Source organism: Balaenoptera borealis (assembly GCF_965194805.1).
Source record: "Balaenoptera borealis genome assembly, chromosome: 5".
Classification (NCBI taxonomy): domain Eukaryota; kingdom Metazoa; phylum Chordata; class Mammalia; order Artiodactyla; family Balaenopteridae; genus Balaenoptera; species Balaenoptera borealis.
In genome coordinates this window covers 135,220,686-135,246,482 of record NC_138862.1, presented here as the reverse complement: position 1 = coordinate 135,246,482, position 25,797 = coordinate 135,220,686, and the positions used below count along the sequence as shown (strand labels likewise).

Sequence of the window (25,797 nt, the reverse complement as noted above, 5' to 3'; positions counted from 1 at the left end):
TCATTTTCATCTGGTCATTTCCCCAAGGTTCATCTTAAGAATAAAATCTCATGATCCCTGTGGCTTAAAAAAAATAAACAAATTAGTGTAAATGAAAGCACATGTTGAATGTACCACTTACACAGGAAAATTCCCTCGGAATTTTGAATTTTTTTTTTTTTTTTTGGTCCAAAAGCACTTGACATGTTTATCCCTGATGATCCTGTGACCCACCTTCCCACTCCCTTCCCAACCCCTGCAGTAGGTTTCACGTCACATCTGCCTTGTCCTAAAAGCCACCTACATGAGCATTACTATGTACTGGCAGCACAAATGCATGTGTGTTGTGTCTGTTGTCCAGGGAGCGGACATGCCAATGTACAGCTTGATCCTATGGAGAGGAGACACTGGCATTTAAAAAACAGATGGGGGAGGGGAGTCCTGCATGATGTGCAAGCTAATCTCGTCCAGTTTTCCTTTCTCCTCCTCCTTCAGAATGCAAGCGCATTGAAGTTTTAGACATCGTGTTTGTAATTGACAACTCTGGCAGCATTGACCATGATGAGTATAATATCATGAAGGACTTCATGATTGACTTGGTGAAAAAAGCTGATGTGGACAAGAATCATGTCCGGTTTGGGGCTCTGAAGTACGCGGATGACCCAGAGGTGCTGTTTTATCTGGATAAGCTTGGCACAAAATGGGAGGTGATCTCGGAGCTCCAAAATGACCAGCCCATGGGGGGCAACACTTACACCGCCAAGGCCCTGGGCTTCTCAGACCACATGTTCACTGAAGCCCGGGGCAGCCGCCTGCACAAGGGGGTCCCCCAGGTCCTCATCGTAATCACCGATGGGGAATCCCATGATGCCGATAAGCTCAATGCCACAGCCAAGGCCTTGCGGGACAAGGGCATCCTTGTCCTGGCCGTGGGGATCGCTGGTGCCAACCCCATGGAGCTGCTGGCCATGGCAGGATCGAGTGACAAATACTTCTTCGTGGAAACTTTTGGAGGTCTGAAGGGGATATTTTCAGAAGTGTCCGCCAGTGTGTGTAACTCTTCAAAAGTAGGTAAGATTCGTCCATTAAGTTTTTAATTATCAGCAGAGGTCCAAATAAGGGAGAAACCAAAGAGAAGGGGCACTGAGGGTTCTGCAGAAGTTCCCACATTGTGGAATCTCAGGTTGGAAAGACATCAAGGATGTTTCATTTGGCCTTCCACAACATTCCCACTCACTTCTGCTAAAACTCTTCCAACGATGGAAAATTTGCCATTTCGAACAGGCTTTATTTATTGGAACACAAATGTGTTTACATGCACTTTCACCCACTAGTTCTTCTTCTTGTTCTTTACACAAGAAATCAAATCCCTCTCTTCCTAAGAACCAGCAACCACTGCTAGAAGTCCTCTCTCCTCCATTCTGGAAGTCCCCTGTGCCTTCACCCATTTCTGTTATGGCACAAGGTCATTTGCAATATGGAGCCCAATGTTAAGCACTCGGTTTTAGCCTCAGATGTTTCCAGAGAAGAGTGTGAGCAGGACTTCTTTTGCCCTGGATGCTGTGTTTCTATTCCAGCAGCTAGAAATTGCATTGCTGTATGTATGTGTGTATGTATGCATTCATTCATTCATTAAACTGCCACTTTACACTTTTGTTTCAAAGGGAGACTGTGGTTTATTAAAATTCCTTAGTATTTCTATTAGGATGTGCTTTACTAAAAATACCAAGTATTTTTTATTAGATGAATTAATATTAATCAAGGATTTCAATATCTTGGTGCAGTTCCTTTTAAAATTTATTTAACTTTCCTGTTTTTCATATGCCTTGCCTCCTGAGAATGCAGCTACTGTCTTTTTCTTTCACAAAACTAACAAAATCCATCTGGATCTCACTGAAAACTGGGATGAATCTCTTACTTTCTGTTGGCCAATGTCTAAAAATCAATCTGCCCTTTTCAAGTCCACTGTAGAAGTTGAAATTGAATTTTTATACTGAAAGTTTTCCCTTGGGCACTGAAACAAAGGAATTTAATCAACTAACCAATTCCCGAAGGATCTGTTTACTCTATATTTTATCTCTTCCTTGCTTATCTCGGCTACAGGAATCTCAGACACCTTTAACATTTTCTGAGGTTAAAATGAGGATTAATAAAGTTAGTTCAATGGTGAGCTCTCTGGGGAATTCAAGGAAATGATAATGCTTTCCAGAAGACTAAGGAACACACATGAGCTCGTGCCAAGCATAACTCATTCACTGGCAATGGCCTTTCACATTCTTTTTGTTAATTTGCTGTGTTAAGACAAGGGAAGCCTCTCTAAACCACAGTGCATTGTTCAAAAACATTTTTCTCAAGTAGACATTTTTGCCTGTATACACCAGAAAGTGGGCTGATTAAGAAACAAAACTGACTAGATATAGTCTGGAAGTCATGATTCTCAAAGCTCAATTTGCCCTAAGAAACTAGAAAAGCACTTATTGGCTCAACTGGCCAGCAAGGCCAAGCCAATAATACAGACCATCTCTCTCTTGTTTGCATCCCTAAATGGAGGTGTGTTTTTTCTTGCTATGCTGCTACTGTCACTGAGCTTTCTGGAAGAGTTAAAGCTAGATTGCAGGTGACAACAATATTTCTGTGACACCACACCCATTTCTCTGACATCTCGGTCTGAGACCAAATGGAAAAGCCAAGAGAAGCCTAAAAGGACGTGGGGATTGTATATGCCTCATGCTGCCTTTATAACCAATTGTTTGTTTTTGTTTCCTCTCCAATTAATGGGACCACAGGGTGGCTTAAGCTAAGAAACCACCTTCAGAAATAGCATTTCTCTGTAGCTGGAAACGTTTGACTTCTGCTGGGTTAGAGAAAGAATAAAAATCTGATTTTGTTGCTGTGTACTTTGTAGATTGTGAAATTGAAAAAGTAGACCTCGTGTTCCTCATGGATGGTTCGAATAGCATTCATCCAGATGACTTCAAGAAGATGAAGAAATTCTTGGCATCTGTCGTTCAAGACTTCGATGTCAGTGTCAACAGAGTGCGTATAGGAGCTGCCCAGTTCAGCCACACTTACCGGCCGGAGTTTCCACTGGGAACTTTCATCGGCAAAAAGGAGATCTCCTTTCAGATTGAAAACATCCAGCAGATCTTTGGATACACGTACATTGGCTCTGCTCTCCGGCAGGTAGGGCACTACTTCCAGCCGGACATGGGCAGCCGGATCAACACAGGTACCCCGCAGGTGCTGCTGGTCCTCACAGATGGCCAGTCCCAAGACGAAGTGGCTCAGGCCGCCGAAGAGCTGAGACACAAAGGGATCAACATTTACTCCGTGGGCATAGGGGATGTGGATGACCAGCAGCTCGTTCAGATCACCGGGACCGCCGATAAAAAACTGACAGTTCACAACTTTGACGAACTGAAAAAGGTCAAGAAGAGGATCGTTCGCAACATCTGTACCTCGGGGGGTGAGAGCAGTGAGTATTGAAAGTGTCCTTCGTGTTTGTTCCTTCCCTGGGGCTGGTGGGAAAATGTAGATTTGTGCCTCTGGATTTCAAATGAAACTTTTCACTGTTATCAAGTATTTTGTGTGACTTGTGGATTAAGAAACAGGATATTGGAGAGACTCTGTCCTTTTTTCTCCCCGTCTCCTGGGAGTACATGCCCCTTCTGTGAATGGGAATGCCTCAGCTTCCGAAGGTGTGAGGAGAAGGCCGTTGTTTACACTCTGGTTGGTTTCAGAGGCTGCGGAATGTGTTCCAAAGAAATGAACTATTTGACAGACTTGGGTTGCCTGGCAATGGGGCTGCCAAGTGCTGCCACAGGTAGGGAGGGAACATACGTAGAGGTTTAGAGCTTTGTTATGAAACTTCACTGCAGGAGTTGGTGAATATCTTCTTAAAAATTAGCACATTTTGACATTTTTCCAATAAATGGAAAGAAAGGTCTTCAAGGATAAATAACTGTTTCTATTTTTATAAAAGTTCTGACTGGGTTAGCTGTGATTCTGTATAACTACCTGTGGATTATAACTAACCCTGGATTTCCACCCGGGAGAGGAAGGCTACACGGTTGCTAAGAGGCAGCTCTGGAAATGGTCAGTTAACTGGGCTGCAAATCCCCACTCCATGGCCATTTTTTCTTGGACAAGTGGCTTAACTTTTCTAAGTTTAAAATTTTCTCCTCTGTAAAATGTGAATGACAGAACACCTAGTTCAGAAGATCATTGTGAAGATGAAACGAGAAAATGCATATGTAACGTTACTTCGAATAAGCATGACACCTGGGATGCCATTATAGAGTTACTTCACTTTTGTCTACCGTTGACCCATTCAATTTATTCACGGGGGTCAGCTCTTCCCTTGCCCTCAGTCACTTTCAGGAAATAAGTGAATCTCTTCTTGGTGATGAATATGTCCATCCCCGTGGGACTATTCAAACTTCACGCTCCATGAAGTTTACTGCGCTTTCCCTGCCACAGGCCACTCACCATGACAGAAGCGACTACACACGGTTGGCATTTTATCCATTGTTCCCCACCTCCCACTTCTGCCCCCTTCTCCCAGGCCCTGCCTTCTTCTTACTGACCATGGTTTCTGGCCTCTCCAGAATGGGCTGGGGAAGGGAGAGGAGCCAAAGAGATTCAGGAAAGTTCCTACTTGATGGCGCTTTTCAGGACTTCGTTTTCTCAGTAACCCATGTCTAAAGCTGGGCCCATTCATGAATGTTTCAATGACTTCCCCTCCTGCCCCCCCCCACCAAAGCACATTTGTCAGGGCATCACTGTCTCTCCACCATAGCTCCCTTAAGGACGGTGAGCATCTCTCAATCCCAGATGTTCCCTTATGCTTTTCTCAGCCTCTGGGCATCTAGTGATGCCTCCAGCTTTATCTGCTGCCAGCTCTTTGCCCCTCCAGGTGGCCTTCTTGGATGGGAGATCAGAGGAGCCCAACACAGTTCTTTCTTACATACAGCCATATCACCTCCATGGGAAACAATTATATGTCAATTTCCCCAGTAAAGACTGGAAGTTCCAGCCCCCCGGTGTGGGTGCCTCTCCTTTGCAGAGAACAGCGTGCCATCGTGTCTCATTCTTTAGAATTTCTAGGCCGTGTCATCTCCAAGTTACCTCTCAAATCTCCTCTCTCTTGACTTAAAGAGGACGTTACCTCCTCTCCTTGTGTGTGTGTGTGCTTGCGGGGAGAGACCTCATGGCACACCAACCATCCTCTCCAAAAGTGCTCCTCTAAACTCCAAGCTCAAACCTTTTATAAGACCCAGTGTGTGAGCCAAAGGTTAAGAGTCCTGTCATTGGTCAGGAACTATTGCCTTTGTAAATCCCACTCTACTTTCCCCCCATACTTTGGAATGTGCCTGGTGACCTCAAGCAAACCTTCCACATGACTTTCCGTTTTCACATGAAATACCCATTTCCAATTATTAGGCAGAAAATGATCCTGGAACCATCTAGTCTGTCCTAGAGAGGGTGAAAGAAAACCATGTGGAAAGTCAAATCAGCAGTCATGAATGTATAAATAAATAAATAAACAAATAAGGAAAGTACCCTATAAAGGTAAACTTGAAGTGATTACTGTAGCAAACAAGAATGTGTGAGGCCTTTGTAGCCAAGCCTGGGCTGAGGACTAATGAGGCTAGAGTGATAAAGCTGATAAAGCTTCAAAAGGCTGTGCAGACATAGCAGAGGATACTAGCTCCTCTTAAACGATAAACCCCTAAATCAAGGAAATCAGACAGTAGCTTGGTGTGTCTCAAAGCAAACCAGTTTCAGAGCCTGAACATCCAGCTTTGCTTCTTATTAAAATATGAACCACTTTGGAGAGGTCACTAACCTTTCTTACTTTTCTCATTTGTGCAGTTAAATCATCTCTGTTTCTCTGATTGTACTTAGGATTCAATTTATGGGAAAGAATGGTCAGCTGCATGGAGATATGAGGGAAGAATTAGTATTTCTTGTGCATCTGTGTAGGCTCAAGCATTTTAAAGTGTTTTAAATGCATTATCTCATTAAACTCCCAAACCCTCTGTGGTTTGGTTTCATTCCCATTTATAAATGAGAAACTAGGGCTCTAAGGAATATTGGTAACCTGACCCAGATCATACAGGAGGCAACAAAGTAAGCAAATTTTGAAACCTAGGTCTGTCTGATTCCAATCCATTTGTGGGTTGTTAAATAAGCTGCCAGTTCTCTTGAAATAATTGCTGTCTAGGTTATCTGATGCTTACATTATAAATGATGTGCTTCAACAGTTAATAGCTGAAACTTATTAAGACATCATGGGTTTATATCTCAAAAGCTGCTGCTCCCTAAGGAAGCCACTCGCTGCTAAGCTGTCACTTCCAACAGCACAATCTAACACTTGTAACCTGCATGATCTGGCATCACCAGACACCCTGGAGGTGGTGAAATAAGGTCGTTCAGCGTAGGAGCTCCAGACAGGCCTGGATCTGATTCCCACATGCGAGATCCACCATAATAACTATGAGACCTCGGGCCAGCTTCTCTAAGTCACAGCTTCCCCTTCTGCAAAATGAGAATTAGAAGCACTTCTACTTATTCTGTGTTTCATAAGGACACGTGAGGAATGCATGGGAAGTGTGTATAAATGTTCAGCATGTCTTGTTTACTCTCACAGCGTATTACAGAGGGTATCTTGAAGTGATCTCATTACTACAGGTACATGGAGTGATGGGGTAGTTTAGTTCACAGAAGGACAGTGTACCAAGAGTTCCTTGGTTCAGGAGCTTTAATAGTTTAGCAACATTTCAGAGCCATATTCCAATTTAATGCCTCAACATGCACCAAATTCCCCTAAACAACTAAACTCCAAAGTCTGTTTTCTTATCTTCATTCATGCTTATTCTGATTTTTCTTGGAGTCTGCCTATTCTGACCACCCAAAGGAGACCCCAGGCAGTTTTCAGGATATGGACTTGCTGCCTTTTCTGGTGTGGAGCCATGACTGGGTAGCAAAAGAATCGAGAGTACCTCTCATCTTTTACATCATCATGGAAGATGAGTCAAAAAGGCGATTCAGCAAAAGGCCAGTCTGATGAAGATGAAGTAGACACACCCTCAGGAACTGACTCAAGGAATGTGGGAAATATAAGGAAAAAATAGATGGCCATTTCCAACTTTTCTTGACAACTCTCTTTATGTTCCTGTCTTAATAGCGTTCTCTAGAAAGCAGAGCTTAAAGCACAGTTTATGTGCTAATACTCCAGTGGGAGTACAGTCCCAGGGAAGTAAGAGTGAGTGGAGGGAAGTGATACAGGAAAAAGAAAAGTACATACAAGATGTACATTACCAAGATAGCTACAGCTTTTGAGAAAGCATCACTGGTACATTGGTCCTGCAGAACATCACCCAGGGAAGCCTCAGAACCACTGCACAGACCAGCCCATCAGGGGGAATAAAGGCTGGTTATCGGCCGGTTCCTTCCTATCTACTGCCTCTCACTGGTCAGAGTTCACCCCATGGAGACTTACTCTCCCACCCTACTGCATCGCACTACCAGCCCTTTGGAAAACCAGATACGGGGCCAGCAGTGCGTTGTATCTGTGGCTGAAGTAGTGGAAGGGGCCAGAGCTCCCGTGAGTTCAGTTGGGTTGGACGTGGGCACCAGAGTCATTGAGGACCTACAGCAGTGAGAATGATGGAGGCTGTGTCAAAGCCTGCCCACCCCCCATAGTGTGGGAGACCCAGCGATGGCGGCTGCCGAGGCTCTCCAGTGGACAAATGTCCAACTCCTGGGTGTGTGTGCGGCCGGGGCCGGGGGAGGGGTAAGGCAGAAGCAATCTGGGAGGTATATAAACTAGGTCTTGACCTAACTATATTTTCTAGATCATTCTATCTCTTTTTTTCATCTAAGATATCCCCTTCTTTCAAATCTCCAAAGAAATTTTTCTCTTATCCCAGGTAATAACAGTCAACAGCCCGACTTTGCCCTTTTCTCAAAAATCTTTTGAGAAAAGGGCAAAAATCTCAAAAATCTGTCTTCTAATCTTATAAATATACCCTACCATCTTGACAGTATTTCTTTCTTTTCTTAAAAATTTTATTGAAGTATAGTTGCTTTGCAATGTTGTGTTAATTTCTGCTATACAGCAAAGTGATTCAGTTATACATACATATATATATATATTCTTTTTCATATTCTTTTCCATTATGGTTTATTACAGGACATTGAATATAGTTCCCTGTGCTGTACAGTAGGTCCTTGTTGTTTATCTACTTTATATATAGTAGTTTGTATCTGCTAATCCAATTTATCCCTCCCCTATCCCCTTCCCCCTTTGGTAACCATAAGTTTGTTCTCTGTGTCTGTGAGTCTGTTTCATAAATATGTTCATTTGTTTGACAGTATTTCTTAATACTAAAAATCTGCCATCATTAACTCCAATTAAGGACTTTCTTTATAAGTCAGATAATTAAAATCAGCTTTGGGGTTTAGCAGGAGACCATTACTGTCTAGTTCAATCCTTTTTTTTCTGTTCTTTTGTATTTTTATTTTGAAATATATAATCTTCTTATTTTTATAGACAAGAAAATTAATGCCTGGAGAGGTTAAGAGATTTGGCAGAAGTTATTTGGTAGTAACACAGCAGTGACCTGTACAGGACTAAAACTAAACTCTGCCTCCCCAATCCAGGGTTCCACACTGCTATTTGGCAAATTCTCAGAGTACTGGTTTACTTGTGTTTATCACCCTCTGTAGCCAGTCCCATGGATTACCTTCTTAATTTCCCTTGCATTTATTATCCCCTTTTGATTCCCACTCCTGCTATTCTATTGATACTACAATCCTTCATTATTTCTCTTTGGAAATCCACTTTTAGCCTTCTTCCTAGCCCACTTCCAAAATCATCCCTGCCTCTTCAAAGGCCTCTTAATTTGAGGGCAGATGTCCTGCAGAGTCTGCAAGGCCATTCCATGATTTGCATGGCCCACTCTCTCTAATTGTATGTACTTGTAGACATATGACTGCCACCTCTGGACTTGTTCCCCAAATTCCATTCCTTTGATCACATTATCATGGACTCATTTGTCAATTTGAATTAGTTAAATAAACACCAGGAACTTGTTTACTAGAGTTTATAATCTCAGTAAACTAGACAAAAAGTTAAAACACTTTATTTTTAAAGGGGACAGTTCCCAGGAACACTCAATGACATTTTGGCATATTTGCCAATGTTTGTTTTTTCACAAGAGACTGTTCTCCTTGAAGGCAGTAATGTGTTTTGTTAAAGAATGGTTTTCTGTTCAGGGATTAAAACAATGTTCATCCAAGAGTGAAACTTTCAATCTCAAAATAGAAATGAAAGGATATAGATTTAAGAGGAAGCTTGGAAAGGACATATTCTAGTGCTCCCTTCTGACTGGTTTCTTTTTTTTAATCTCACTTTCTGAATATTGGAGAAGACGTTTTCCAATTAAGTACAGTAAAATAAGAAAACTCACCTTTCAGATGTTTTGGTGACTTTGATTTACCTCAAATGTCATGGTGAAAATTGATTATCAAATAAGGTTTCTTCTCCCTCACCCAACTCTTTTATCATTAAAAGTGAATCAAGTTCCTGTCCGTTGTTTTAAGAACTGAAACTGATATTTTGGTTTCAAAGACTTGCAAATGCCCAACTGACCAGTGTGTCTGGAAGGCAGGTGTTTGTCTACACAACAAATATCTGAAAAACTGCTTCTCTAAATAATGCAAATTAAAAATAAACATCCCTATGCCTTATTTTACCAAGCAAGCTGTGTGTGTGTGGAATTTGCTGGAAAAGGTTGAAGTTTCTAGTCAACCTAAAAGTTCTTGAAAAAAGAGTATATATGTCATAGGATTTTACCCTTCTCATTATCTTCCTGTTAGGAGGCTCAGCTTAAAATTTCAAGCCCTTGTAATTTCTCCGGTGCTTAAATGTCTCTAGAGTTAATAAGGATGAGAGCAAAGCACTTTAAACGCAATGCTTCTCTAAGTATTTCTTAAACTCCAAAATAGCAGTGGCTTTGGCTTCCTGAGTGGCTGAGCTCTGAACACAAAGCTTTCTTTGACATGGTTGAATATGGGTAATTCGGTACCCAGTTTCTTCACTTGAAGGACTCCAACCAAGCAAGATCTCAAAGGATCTCACGGAGTCTCTGTTTTTCTTTTTACTTTTTCTTTTCTGAGTGGATGTTAGGAGACAAAAAGAGGAATCAAAGATTCTTTTCAGAAAGATAAATCATCAAAATCGTTCCTTTAGGAGTCTTTTGTGTTTTATTTTTTCTAAATTACTTTCTCTATTCAAGTGTTTTAATATTTCCCTTATAATTATAATTTAATATTTGTTGAATGACCTCAGTTATAAATAGCATGATATGAATTTCCTATTTTAGACTGTTAACATTTCCACAACATATTTCAGCTATTTAAGTGACTACATAGCTTTTTCAATGGACACAATGAAATCTTTCAGAACTTCATTATAGAATCATCTAGATTTTATAGATGCTAAAAAAATAACACTTTTTTTATGAAAAAAAAGTGAAAGAGTGATTCTGAGCCTCTTCCATTATTCACTCATGCTCTTTCTTTTTTTCCAACTTTATAACTGGGACAGAAACAAGAATTCCAAGTCCTGTGATTCAGACATGACATCCAAGTCAAATAAAGCTATTTGTTAGTCTAATAAGATATGCTTTTCCCTTGAATCCTAGATTGCTTTGTGGACATTGTGGTGGGATTTGACATCTCAACTCAGCAGAATGGGCAGACTTTGCTTGAAGGTCAGCCTTGGATGGAAACTTACCTTCCAGACATCTTACGTGCCATCAGTTCCCTCAGTGGGGTAAGCTGTGAGGTGGGCACAGAGACTCAGGTTAGTGTGGCTTTTCAAGTGACCAATGCCATGGAAAAGTATTCCCCCAAGTTTGAGATCTACAGTGAAAACATACTGAACAGCTTGAAGGATGTAACAGTTAAAAGACCATCTCTTCTCAACACAAACCTCTTGAGTTCTCTGTGGGGTGCATTTCAGAATAAATCAGCTGCTCGGGGAAAGGTAACTTGGTTTTATTTTATTTATTGGCCTTTGGTGCAATGACTTCCTTTTTACTCATTTTTCTTTTTTGAATACTTTCCTAGGTGGTTCTCTTATTTTCAGATGGATTGGATGATGATGTTGAAAAACTTGAACAAAAATCTGATGAACTTAGAAAAGAAGGTACCAAGCCTGGGGAGGACTGGGAAAGGAGTGTTGATGAACTTTATAATCTCAAAACTCATTTCTAACTCTTACATTTCCAGACACTCAAATAGCACTGAATTTGCCAGCCTCTCCACTCTGGATGCACTTGGCAGAGCAAATGAGCTCTCACAGCATTTTGGCATCTACTTTTTCCTCTCCCCATATGAAACAGCACTGAATACAGTGTCCTATCCTTTCTCTCATATCACTTTATTTCTTCTTCCTAAGCTTTCCCGGAGGATGTTCCTGTCTCCCTTGCCCCGCATTGTCTAATATTGCTATGTCTGTAGTGTCAGCAGAAGTGAGCCAGGTATATTTCTCCTTGACTAAGGAATGGGAGAGTTGTATTATTTTCTTCTAACACTCTTAAAGTTTCCAGAGTTACAAGCAGTGTTGGACAAGTTTACTCATGTTTCGGGACTTCATAATCAGTTCCTTCCTTCAGATAACAGATGGACCAACTATGGTGTTTATGAGTTTGTAAAGCTCTGGCACCAGGCTTTCGGCTTTAGAAACCAATGCCCATTCTGACTCATTGTCAGTTCATACTAAAATATGGATCAGTGGAAGAAAAATGCATTCACATGTTCCAGTTTGACTGAAAATAGAAATACTTTTTTATAAGTGGATGTAATTGGTACTCCACCCAGACCCCTTTACAGACAGGTTTCCCCATCCTCCAGCTGCTAACACGTTACCCACAGGTTCCACTTTCTCTGAGGAACTGCCCTTTGCCAGTGGGAGCCACCTTACCTGGAATGTTACTCCCCATCCCACCCCTGGGCAGCAGGTAGAGTACAGAGACTTGGACCTTTGCCTCAAAGTGGCGCCAGTTGTGTAGTGTAACTCATGTTCCAGAGTTCCCAAGGGATCAGGATGAAGCTAGATGTCAGCTGAAGCACTGTCTTGCTCAGATCCTTCCCCAGCCCTACCCTGCTTACCTTTTGCCCCTTTCTTTCAGAGAGTGCTTCCTCAATAAATTGTGTGTGTCCAAATTGTTATCTCAGGCTCTGCTTCTAAGGAATCTAGCCTAAGACATCTGTCTCCCAGGTTAACTATTAGCTTACAAATAAGATAATACATGTAAAGTACTTAGGCAACTTCCAGGCACATAGTAATTATTAATAAACAAGAGCACAGTTGTTGCTATGGTTATCTCCACCCTAATGATTGCCAGGTTTATTACTATCATCATTTAATGTCCTTATTTTGCAAAATAAGTCAACCCTTTGTTAGTCTCTAAAAGTTTTATTTGAAATATTCTATAAACTTCCAAGCCTATGAGCCACAGCTCTGGTTGGTTATATGACATTTGTTCCTGATTGCCTGACAAGAGGTCTTTTACCGTCTCTTGTACCTATAATTCCAACTGGATTGTCATTTAGAGCTATGCTTCTCAAACTTTAATGTTCATATGAATCACCTGGGGATTTTATTAAAATACAGATTCTGATTCTGTGGGTCTAGGGTGGGACCTGAGATTCTGCACTTCTGATAAGCTTCCGGGTGAAAGCAGTGCTGCTGCTCCAAGGATCTCCCATTCAAGTGGCAAAAATTTAGAACACTTACTTTCTTGACATATGAATTCCTCTGTGCTTTAGCATGCTCTATGGACTCTTTATTATTATTATTATTATTATTATTATTATTATTATTTATTATTATTACTGAAGTATAGTTGATTTAAAATGTGTTAGTCTCTGGTGTACAGCAAAGTGATTAGATATATATAGATATGGATATATAGATATATTCTTTTTCAGATTCTTTTCCATCATTGTTTATTACAGGGTATTAGCTATAATTCCCTGTGCTATACAGTAGGACCTTGATGTTTATCTATTTTATATATAGAAGTTTTTATCTGCTAATCCCAATCTCCTAATTTATCCCTCCCCCACCCCCTTTCCCCTTTGGTAACCGTAAATTTGTTTTCTATGTCTGTGAGTCTGTTTCTGTTTTGTAAATAAGTTCATTTGTGTCATATTTTAGATTCCACATATAAGTGATATCATATGGTATTTGCCTTTCTCTTTCTGACTTCACTTAGTATGATAATCTCTAGGTCCATCCATGTTGCTGCAAATGGCATTACTTCATTCTTTTTTATGGCTGAATAATATTCCACTGTATATATATATACCACATCTTCTTTATATCCATTCATCTGTTGATGGACATTTACGTTGCTTCCATGTCTTGGCTATTGTGAATAGTGCTGCTATGAACATTGGGGTGCATATATCTTTTTGAATTAGAGTTTTCTCCAGATATATGCCCAGGAGTGGGATTGTTGGATCATATGGTAGCTCTATTTTTAGTTTTTTGAGGAAACTCCGTACTGTTTTCCATAGTGGCTGCATCAATGTACATTCCAACCAACAATGTAGGAGGGTTCCCTTTTCTCTGTGGACTTTTATAAACTCACTATCTTACTTCATATCATCAGAGGACTCAAGTATCTGTTATAATTTATTATATAAATTATTCTCCAATTTAGTTTGTTTTGAAAAATGGAATTCCTTTTGTTCTCTGATGATGGTCTTGTCACTTGTCAGTTTTACAGTGTGTGGTTGGGGGAAGTGGACAGTAAAATGAGTGTTCCTCTTGCAACTGGTTTCCTGGAATAACAACTTAGATACATATGCAAAAAGATTAAAGTAACCAAACTCCCCTCACCTGGAGAATTGTCAACTGTGTTGGCTAGGCCTGAATGCCCTCATCACAGTTGCTCTGGATGGAGCCACCAATTCCAATGACCTGGCTGACCTTCTCTACATTGAATTTGGGAAAGGATTTGAGTACAGGATACAGCTCACTCTTGGGATGAGGGATCTTGGGAGCCGACTGTCAAAGCACCTGGTAAGTTATTCAGAAAAAGCTGGTGAGTTTAAACTTTCTATTTGTTTTGTATATAGGCTTCATATTTAGGCTTATGAATTTGAACTAATTTTGTTCATTTGGGAGTGAAGTCAGGCTTTTCTGATTTCGTGCAAAGCCCAAATAAGAGGGTGTTTTGAAAGAAATGTAATATAGTAGAGAGATGTCAAAGCATGTTTCTTTTTGTTGTTGTTATTTATTTATTGAAATATAATTTATGTACAATGTCATATTAATTTCACGTTACAGCAAAATGATTCAGTTATATATATATATATTCTTTTCAGATTCTTTTCCCTTATAGGTTATTACAAAGTATTGAGTATAGTTCCCTGTGCTATACAGTAGGTCCTTGTTGGTTATCTATTTTATATATAGTATGTATATGTTAATCTCAAACTCATAATTTATCCTTCCCCCCCACTTTCCCCTTTGGTAATTATAAGTTTGTTTCCTATGTCTGAAAACATGTTTAATTTATATGCTTGGCAAAAAAAAAAAAAGAAGAAGAAACTAAATAGCACCGACAATCCTGCCCAAATTACAGTCAATAAACATAAGCGCCCAAGAGTGTCTGACCAGTAAGGGTGACTCGTCTGCTCCTTCAGCCAGCCAGTTTTCACGTCCCTTGCAGATCCTAGGTGCCATGACTCACCACACTGAATATCATTCTGCTGTTTAAGATGTGTGTTTTCTATATAAAATAGATACCTAATAAGGACCTGCTGTATAGCGCAGGGAACTCTACTCTGAAGATTCTTTTCTATGGGAAAAGAATCTTAAAAAGAATGGATATATGTATATGTATAACTGATTCACTTTGCTGTACACCTGAAACTAACACAACATTGTATGTAAATCAACTATACTCCAATAAAAATTAAAAATAAAAAAAGATGTGTGTTTTCTCTGCAACATGGCCTGTGAACGAGAGCCGAATCCACTGAGAGTTCAACTAAGAAAAGAGCATCTCATCCAATCTTGGAAGAAAAACTAGTGATGTGATGATAGACCTCCTGTGATGTACTTTAGAATGGAAAGTTTTTTAAAGGTTGTCTTGACTGACAGAGATTTTTGCTTTATGGAGATTTTTGCTTTATGATCCATTTTTAGAACCTAACACCTAGATAAGATGCATCGCAATCCTATTTCTTTCAGAAACGTACAAGAATTCAACTAGCTTGGTGAAATGTTACCAAGATATCTATCACTACTTTCACCTTTAATGAGTGGCTGATAATTTGTAATTTGCTTATAATTTATAAAATCTGTAATCAGCATATCAAGACACTTTCCAATAAGGTGCTAGCTCCTGCTACTTTCTGCCTATAGAGTTTGTATATAGATATGTGAACAGTGTGTTCAGTGTAGTAATTATGTAAAAATAATTACTTAGAGAATTTGGAAGTTTTGTTGTAATTCCTTTCTACATGGGAAGAGGGTGTCTACTTTACAAAAAAAATTTTGTGTCTCCTACTCTTTGAAATGTGTAATTTCAAATTGGTAATTCATAGAGGGAGGAAGTTATTCTTCAAACAAGCCTATCATTTTTTAGATATCACATAAATGCAACACTGTAAAAGAAAATTTTAATTTTAGAAATTACAGTTTTAATGTTATAGTAAAAGAGTTGATGCTGTAGGGTTTTAGTGATGCAAAGAAAATTGATATCATCTAACATGAAATCACAGGATCCATTTTGTTGTTATTTGGTTTCACACATTTCAAGTTTTATTGGGTTTTCTGAGGTCTTCAGGGGGAAAAAACAGAGTTTTCTAATGTCAGAAAAGAAACATTATATAATAAGAAACAACTAAAGAGGGGAAGTTGCTAAGTGGTTATAACAAAAGATTTTCACTTTTCATCACACTAGAATTTTGACGGGAAACTTCTCAACACAAAGATTGATTCTACCCCACTAAGGCAAAGCATAGTATTTATTTCAAGCAGAATTTTCCTAAAAATACATCTTGTGGGTTAATTGTAAAAATGCAATGGAATATGTCAATTTTTTAGGGGATGACTAACTAGGTGCAGGATGAAATTCACTCAAATTTTTTTGCCAAAAAAACATTTTTTTTGGCCTGACTATAAAATGTGACCAGAGTATAAAATCTCTTCACGTGTCCACCCTCTACAGCAAGTGCTTCTGAAATGTTGAACATGTAATTGGTGTCTTTGAAACCCTGTCCCACACAAATTGTTCTGGAAGTGTTGACCATTGAACTCCATGCCAAGCAGTGTGACATTGGACACTGTCTATATCCTCCAGCATACAAAGATTTCACAAAACAGGAAAAGGAGAAAACAGCATGTATTCATTTTACTGAACAAAATATTAGGGGCAGAATTATATAGGGTAATTAACAATATCGTGGTCAGTGCTGGGATGATGTGGGCACAGGAGATCTCATTAATAAATCAGGGTGCAATGAATTGGCCATGGCTAAACTGATGCCTTTTTGAGAACACAAAACGTCTTTGAGTTGATTCTGAATTCCTTGTATGGTGCAGATCACAGAAGGAAAGATGGAAGGTAAAGAATGTCTCCTGCATCCTCTCCAGAGCACTGTCACTTGAGTGGTGAACACCCTTCTCAGATCACATCCCTGAGCTTGTGTGGTGTGTGATTTGGGAAGCGATGCCACCAAATGTAATGTATTCCTACCCTTCCCAAGGTCAGTGTTGCAGAAAGGACATGCTGCTGTTTATTCTGCAAGTGCATTGGAGGAGATGGCACAGTGGGAGACCCTGGACCAGCAGGGAAAAAGGTGATTTTAGTTACGATCATGGCTTACTTTATTTGAATACAATATGTTTTTCAGATCCAAGTTTAGGTAGAAATAAGGGATGTTTTTAGCTTCTAGGTAGAAGCTCCTCTTCTTATGTGTCATACTCGTCTTCTTATCGTACTCCTCTTCTTATATGTCAAATTAGATAGCTTTTTCTTGGCTTTCTAAATTGGATACTTTTAAAAACCTTTCTATACAAGTATCAAGAGAAAAACTGCAGAGATCATTGATTATCCAGTGTTCTGGCAGTGATGACCATGATGCGGAAAAACAAACTGTGATCTCTCATGTTGAATAATGAAAACCTCCTGAATACTGACGAGTTATTTCAATTTCCACTTTTAATGGAAGCAGAGTAATTTAAATCAAGTAGGAAATAGGTTGTGCAGTCTGCTGAAAAGCTAGATCAGATCACCCGGTCATAGCAAGAGACACTAAGATGTTTCATTCAGCTGTAGCCAGACCAAAATGTTGCCAAGTAAAACAGGCCAGGCATAAAAATGATAACTAACAACAGATTCGTGTATTTCCTAACCCAAAGAAGTTGATGTATCCTTATGTAAAAATATGATTTGGGGCTTGAGGAAATGTTTAAATATGTATAAACATACTATGGGTGTGTTTAACAATTTCAATACTGCTTATTTACATATGTGTTTGATTTTTGAATAATTTATAGATAGCACTATAACTTTCAAATCACCATGGCTGTCTCTCTGAAGAAAGATTTTGGACTAATTATTTCCTGAATGCTTTGATTTCATGTAAAGAGAATGATAGAATTTTTAAAATTTTTATTTATCTATTTATTTAATATTTATTTATTTATTTGTTTGCACCGGGTCTTAGTTGTGGCAGGCGGGATCCTTAGCTGTGGCATGCGGACTCTTAGTTGCGACATGCATGTGGGATCTAGTTCCCTGACCAGGGATCAAACCCGGGCCCCCCTACATTGGGAGCAAGCAATCTTACCCACTGCACCAACAGGGAAGTCCCAAGAATGGTAGAACTTTTTTTAAACAGGTCTCAGAAAAAAAAACTGGAAAGAAATGTGTGTGGTCTATTTTATGTGTAGCATAAATCCTCAAAAAGAACTTTTTAATGAAAAGAGGATAATTCTAGTCTGTCAGAGGCAAATATAGCTGTATTCATTTGAATGTTTGTCTAGAAAAAAAAAACTCCAGCTCTATATATAACATCTGAGAGAGTTATGGAAAATATTATGATTCACACACACACACACACACACACACACACACACACACACACACACCCTTGAGTTATCTGGATACTTGTCTCAAAATTCCATTTATTTTTATGTGTATAAATATAACTTAGGTTGTGGAGGGGGAACCTTTTTTTCAAACTCATACTATTCTACATAAAGTAAAACTGTAAAGTTGAAGAATTTTGCTTGATTACCTCTGGTTTTTGGTCTATGGAGTGCTAACGTATCCTTCCTTTCCTTATTTCCAGGGACCCCCAGGTTTTAAAGGCAGTGATGGCTACCTGGGAGAGGAGGGCATTGCTGTAAGTCAAGGTTTTTTCCAGCTCCATTTATTCCTAAGAACATATCTACAGTATGAAATCATTTGTGTCAATTCAGAAGGAAGCAAGAAAAGTCAAGTTCTAAGGATTCGTAGGCAAAGTCTGAGGTCTTTTAATCTTCATCAGGCTTCTGGTGGTCACGAGTGTTTTATTAACCTACTGTCTCCTCTTTGACTATCCACCAACATTGTATAATAAACTCAATGCAAAAGTTATCTTTTTCACTGAAGGAGTCAAATCACTGCCATTTCCCCCTTTCTGATCCATTTTGCATGAGTAAACCAACTCACCACACTGCTTATCACAGACTTCGCCCTTTCTTGCATCTGTTCATCCATCTATCTTTCCTTCCTTCCTTCCTTCCTTCCTTCCTTCCTTCCTTCCTTCCTTCCTTCCTTCCATCCATCCATTTAACAAGTGTATATTAAACATCTTACAATTTACCACATTATTTATCAAAGACCTCACTCATAAATGCACTCATCATTCATTTAACAAATATATATTAAGGTGCCTTACCAAGTGCCAGGCACAGTGCCAGGCCCTAGAAATAAAAATAAAGAAAGAGAAGAACAACTATGGCTCCTATCTCAGGTAATTTCCAGACTAGTGGAAAGACAAAAGAGACAACAGTAGTTACAGTTGTTATACACAAGGACTCTACTAGAGGTATAATGTGGTGCAATGTGATAGAGTGTGGCTGTGCAAATACCTAACAGCATCAGGTAACAACCCTGGTGACAGTTAGGGCTTGGGAGAGGAAAGCTGTAGACAGGGGTTGATGCTTGGACAGGCATCTGAAGGACAGATAGAACTTCCTCCAGGCAAAGTTTGTGGGAAGAACATTCTACTACAGGGAGAACAATGTGATCAAGAGTGTGTAACTGAGAACTGTATATTTGCAGAATAACATATGATCAACATGGCCAGAACCCAGGACCATGAGAGGAGGTTATATGGCAAGCAAGACCCAGAGTACTGGGTGTCTTGAATACCCTGTGGAAGACTTAGAAGGTGTCTTCCAATTGATGGGCATCATTCAATGATGTTAAGCACAGGACTAAACATGGTTAGGGTATGGGTTTAGAAAGCATGATCAGGCAACATCATGGAGGATGATAAGGTAAGGATTACAAGTAGAAGTCTTGCAGTAGTAGGTGCAAGACAAAGAGGTCCCAATCTTAGTTTAGGGCAGTATGAATAGATATGTTAAGGAGGTTGAATGGACGTAACTTGGTGACCACTTGGTGAGAGAGATGCTGAGGACGACATCTTTGTTTCCAGCTCACAAGACTGCACAGACTGGTGGGATTACCAAGACAAGGATTGCAGGAGCAGTTCTTGGTTTAAGAGAGAAAGAGAGAAGGGAGATGGAATTTGGTCTAGAAATCTGCCTCTTGCTTAGACCATACCTAGAGCATCCTGCTCTGATGTCTCACCAATTATTCATCATCTGTTCCTGGAATATCTCCTAAAATCTTGAGAATGCATTTTAGCAGCCAGTTGTTTGTATGTCTGTTTTATTTAGATACTACCCCACCCTGGGAAGTATCCAGGTGGGATCCAACACAAACAGCTGTCATCAGAGTGGCTCTAATTCACTTGCATTCTCAGTTTTTATACGCATGAATTCTGGGTTGTAAACCATGAGTAGTTGCAAATTTTTTTTCCAGCACAGAGGTTGTCAAATTTCCAAGACAGATTCCAGATGACAATAGAAAAGCTTATCTGAATATATGCTCTTTCTCAGGGGGAAAGAGGAAACACCGGACCAATGGGAGAGCAAGGTACTAAAGGATGCTATGGTGCCAAAGGTCCTAAGGTAAGGGTCACGTAAGACACTGTGAAGTCTTCCCAACATTAATTCCTTCTTCCTACACTAACCCCTACTGTCCTTTCTATTTTCAGGGAAACAAGGGACTAAATGGACAGGAGGTATGGTACCAAACATCATTTATCTGCCCATCTGTTATCTAGAAATATTTTTATTTTTGAGATGATTGACCAGTAGATTGTACAAATGAAGTTTCTGTTGACCTTCCTTTTTTACTGCTAACCATTTCATTTTGTTTACTCTTGCCTTTTATTGCAGGCAATGTATATTATTTGTTGACAGTTTCTGTGACTCAGTAATCTTTGATAGGACCCAGGGCCAGCCTAGCAAAGAGCCTGTATATGGAACACAAAATTAGACTTTTTGTTTGGTGTCTGGCTTCTTTCCACATAAATGCAATGCACTCTATTCTGATCACATCTATCTTTTCAGGGAGAAGTTGGGGAAAGTGGAATTGATGGGCTAAATGGAGAACAGGTAGAGCCTTCTCTTTGTACCATGAAGACCCTTCTGAGCTATTTCTCTCTAAGAAAATGGGAATTTGAGTTTATTCTTCTCTGTTTTTAGGGTGACAGTGGTCTTCCAGGAGCAAAAGGAGAAAAAGGCGATGAAGGAGCCCAGGTAGGTATTCAATAAAAGGACAACATGAAAAATGTGCTGGGAATTAAAGGTGTGATTAACAGTAAAACAGCTACCCCAGGTATTTCAGTCAGCTAGGGCCACAAAATTGCTTTGTGATGATCACAAGACCTCAATCACATGCAACAATAAACATTTATTTCTTATGTGTCTGAGAAGTTCAGCTGATCAAGGCTGAGCATGGCTGACCTTGGCTCATGTGTCTGTAGGTTGGCTGGGGGCTTTGTTTCACTTGTCTCTTATCCTCCTTCTGGGACTGGAGAGCTGCCTGGCCATGTTGACCATGACCTTTTCATGGCTGTGGCAGAAGAACAAGGGAGCAAGTAGAAACACACAAGCTCTCTCAAGGCTTCTTCGGGCCTAGGCTTGGAGCTCTCGTGGCGACACTTGCATCTCTCTCTGTTGGCCAGATCAAGTCACAGCCAAACTCAGAGGTAGGGAATATTGCCCCACCACAGTTGGAAGGCACTGTAGAGTTTCACGGCAAAGGGAATAGATACAGAGAAAAGTGAAGAACTGGGGGAAATATTGAAAAGCAGCTACCATACTAAGAACAGGGTGTTGGTGAGAGCCTTAGGGTCGGCAGCACTCTGAAGGTGTCTGTCACTCCTTTCTATCTGGAACAAATCCCAGCAGCAGCCATACTTCCACCATCCACTTTATCTGTCTTGGGAGTGTGAACTGCTGAGTCAAGAACCCACTTTCTAGCTGATGCAACCCCTTTGGGGAAAATGGATAATCTCTCTGAATCTCAGCTGCCTCATCAAAAGAAAGATAAAAAAAACAATACCTGGCGCATAAAGTAGTTGTAAAAACTGAACAAGACAACAAATGTGTCTGGAACACAGCGTTCAGCACTGTGGCAAATACTTGAGGTCACTTTTAAATTATTTGTACGATGCCTGAAACTATCAGTTGTTCCTCTTTCTAGTTTCAAAGTAACTTTAGCAGGAAAATATTTAATAATTCAAATCAGGGAGAAGATAAGCTCTTCGTTTTTATTAATGTTATTTAAAATTCTTATCTTGTCCTTCTTCTGATTTGTGTTAACTTTAGGGAATCCCAGGAGAGAGAGGAATTCCTGGTGACCATGGAGCAAAGGGCCTGTGCGGAGACCCTGTAAGTGCTGGGACTGCGGGGCTGCAAACTAACGTCACATCAGGGCTTGTTTCCCATCAGCACTTCTGATAGGGAAAGAAAACCCACTTGAAGGTACTACAATAGCAGTCCTGAAACGAAATCATCATGAGCACAACTGTTTAGAATTTTAAAAGTAGGTCTCTTGTGCCTGATCCTATTTATATACAGGATGAGTATGGATGGTGAGAAGGCCTTGCACATTGTTTGCACATGTATTTTTTGAGACTACATATTCAGAACTGTCCTTGTGCTTCAGAGCTATGAAGGAATTCTCCATTCCATTATCTTCCTCTGGGTATCTCAAAATATGGACAGAATGAAAGAAACAAAGCCATCTCTTTTTTCTATTCCCCAAGAGTCTTTCTCAATTAAGAATATTAGCTTCATTTCCTTGAGTCCAAGCCAGCTAAAAGTACATTAAGCAAAACTTATGACCCAGAAACATCTGGTCTCATGGGGACGCAACCCAGTTGAGTAGGCATGACCTACACCAAAAGAAGCAGGACCCACACCAACCTAGGGGATATGCCGAGTCCAATTAGACCTCAGTACTACAGGACTTTGATCACCATGCCCACAAATCAGTCTCCAAAACCTTAATGAATTAGGATTTAGCATTTTTAAAAACATTTATTAAAGTTTTAGAAATTGAGATATATTTGTGTGGACAATGTTATATACATGTAACATTGTGTAAGTTTAAGTATATAACGGGTTGGTTTGATACATTTATATATTAGGATTATCACCATAGTGTTAGCTAAGTCCTCTAACATGTCATATAATTATCATTTCTTTTTTCTGGTGAGAACATGTCAGATCTAGTCTCTTAGCAGCTTTGAAGTATATGATACAGTATTGCTGTCTCTAATCACCATGTTATTTGTTAAATCTCTCAAACTTATTGTTAAGCTGTAACATGCATCAGAAAAGTACACAAATTATAAATGCATAGCTTGATGAATATAAATACACCTGTGCACTCGCCACTCAGGTAAAGAAATAGAACATTAGACAACAGTAGAACATCCCAGAAACCCCCTCAGGTCTACTCCAATCACTACCAGCCCTCCCTAAGGTAATCACTATCCCAGGCCATAAATTAGTTTTGCCTGCTATTGAACTTTTCAGTGGAATCATATAAGATACACTCTTCAGTTTCTGGCTTTTTTGCTCAAGTATATGCTTGTGAGATGAATCCATGTTGTGAATATCAGTAGTTCATTCAATCTCATTGCTGTATTATATTCCATTGTGTGAATATATCATGATCTATTTCTCCATTCTGCTATTGATGGATATTTGAGTTGTTCCCAGATTTTGCTTTTATAAATAGTGCTGCTATGAACATTCTTGTACATGTCTTTTGTACGCATTTCTGTTGGGTCTATACTTTAAGAGTAGAACATCTGGATGATAACTTGTATGCCTATATTCAGCTTCTTTACAGCCAAACAGTTTTCCAAAAATTTTGTACTAATTTACACTCTCGCCATCAATGTACCAGAGCAGTGTACCACACTCATCAGAAAGCCTAAAATTTTTAAAACTGACAATACCAAGTGCTGATAATGATGTAAGGCAACTGGGAATGTCACAGGACTTTGTCTTTAATAACTCCTCCTCCAGTATACAGTGGGTTGATCAGAGAAAGAATTTGGTACAATATATATTGACAAATATAAATGTTATGCAAGCGTTGAAGATAACTTTATTTAAAAAGCAGAGGAATTTGCACGTGAAGACAACATTGTTTACTAAGTGACATCTGATAATAATCTGGTGACCTGAGAGTTTCAAACAACTTCAAAGTGTCTAATCAGAAACAAAAATCTATCCACAAATAAGGATAATTTAGAAATAGTAGTTCAAACACAAAGACATTTCAGTCATTGTTATATGATGGCTAAAAATTCACTTGGAGTATTGCCATAAAATTGTAATTCACTTTAATCAGAATTCCCCCTAATTGTCTGGATGATTGTGTAACACCTTTAAAAGAATCTGAATAATGTAAAAGTATTTTTATCTAAAGAGAAGTGTTCTATGACTTTGAGATGGCTGAAAATTCAACCCACTGGATCTTCCTTGTGATGTGTTGTCACTATATATTGACTTCAGATGGTTTTTCAATACATAATAACTCTTCCCAGACACTTGGGAATATACATCTCAAATCAAGGACAAATCTGTGTTTTCTTCTGTGTGTTTTTTGGTGGGTTACCATTGTGGAAAAAAATTGGAGACAAAGCTGATAGAATAAATAGAACACACACAAACGGCACAAATTCCTGAAAATCTGTGCTTATTCAGAGAGAATTTTTGATCACGTAAAAGCTAGTTTGTTTGTTTGAAATTTCCCATTTTGACCTAAATTTTTAAATATTTTTTTTTAATTTATTTTATTGAATTATAGTTGATTTATAATGTTGTGTTACTTTCTGCTGTATAGAAAAGTGATTTATATATATATTATTTTATCTATCTGTCTATCTATCTATATATATATATATACACACACACACATTATTTTTCATATTTGTTTCCATTATGGTTTGTCACAGGATATTGAATATAGTTCCCTGTGCTATACAGTAGAACCCTGTTGTTTATCCATTCTATATATAATAGTTTGCATCTGCTAATCCCAAACTCCCAATCCATCCCTCCCCCAGCACCGCCCCCTGCCACTTGGCAAGCACAAGTCTGTTCTCTATGTCTGTGAGTCTGTTTCTGTTTCATAGATAAGTTCATTTGTATCATATTTTAGATCCCACATATAAGTGATATCATATGGTATTTGTCTTTTTCTTTCTGACTTACTTAGTATGATAACCTCTAGGTCTATCCATGTTGCTGCAAATGGCATTATTTCATTCTCTTTTATGACTGAGTGGTTATTCCATTGTGTATATATATACTACATCTTCTTTATCCATTCATCTGTTGATAGACATTTAGGTTACTTCCATATCTTGACTATTATAAAGAGTGCCACAATGAACATTGGGGTGCATGTATCTTTTTGAATTATGCCTGATTTACGCCCAGGAGTGGGATTTCAGGATCACATGGCAACTGTATTTTTAGTTTCTGTGGAGCCTCCACACTGTTCTCCATAGTGGCTGCACCAATTTACATTCCCACCAACAGTGTAGGAGGGTTCCCTTTTCTCCACACCCTCTCCAGCATTTGTTATTTGTAGACTTTTTAATGATGGTCATTCTGACCAGTGTGAGGTGGTACCTCATTGTATTTTTGATTTGCATTTCTCTAATAATTAGAAATGTTGAACATCTTTTCATGTGCCTGTTGGCCATCTGTATGTCTTCTTTGGAGAAATGTCTATTTAGGTCTTCTGCCCATTTCCTGATTGGGTTGTTTGTTTCTTTGTTATTGAGTTGTATGAGCTGTTGGTATGTTTTGGAAATTAAGCCTTTGTCAGTTGCATCATTTGCAAATATTTTCTCCCAGTCCATAGGTTTTCTTCTCATTTTGTCAATAGTTTCCTTTGCTGTGCAAAAGCTTATAGGTTTGATTAGGTCCCATTTGTTTATTTTTGCTGTTATTTCTATCGCCTTGGGAGCTGACCTAAGAAAGCATTGGTATGGTTAAATCTCATGTAATTTGGGGGGAAAACTGAGCTAGCTCATTTGTCTGAGCTACAGAGCTTAGTAAGGTTCATAATTCTAAAGCATATTATTATTAGAAGCCCGTGTTTAATCATAAATTTGTATTAGATG

General features: G+C 39.2%; 1 protein-coding gene across 1 annotated transcript in view; it reads left to right on the top strand.

Annotated features, from left to right (window-relative positions):
* Positions 1 to 25,797, top strand: part of COL6A6 (collagen type VI alpha 6 chain) — a 174,339-nt gene that overhangs the window by 69,178 nt on the left and 79,364 nt on the right. Inside the window, exons 7-18 of the mRNA XM_082392853.1 lie at positions 475 to 1,050; positions 2,885 to 3,454; positions 10,692 to 11,035; positions 11,119 to 11,197; positions 13,929 to 14,083; positions 16,780 to 16,872; positions 18,370 to 18,423; positions 20,192 to 20,263; positions 20,350 to 20,376; positions 20,708 to 20,752; positions 20,843 to 20,896; positions 21,971 to 22,033. Coding sequence (XP_082248979.1) covers positions 475 to 1,050; positions 2,885 to 3,454; positions 10,692 to 11,035; positions 11,119 to 11,197; positions 13,929 to 14,083; positions 16,780 to 16,872; positions 18,370 to 18,423; positions 20,192 to 20,263; positions 20,350 to 20,376; positions 20,708 to 20,752; positions 20,843 to 20,896; positions 21,971 to 22,033 — 2,132 coding nt within the window. The remainder of the gene's footprint in view (positions 1 to 474; positions 1,051 to 2,884; positions 3,455 to 10,691; positions 11,036 to 11,118; positions 11,198 to 13,928; positions 14,084 to 16,779; positions 16,873 to 18,369; positions 18,424 to 20,191; positions 20,264 to 20,349; positions 20,377 to 20,707; positions 20,753 to 20,842; positions 20,897 to 21,970; positions 22,034 to 25,797) is intronic.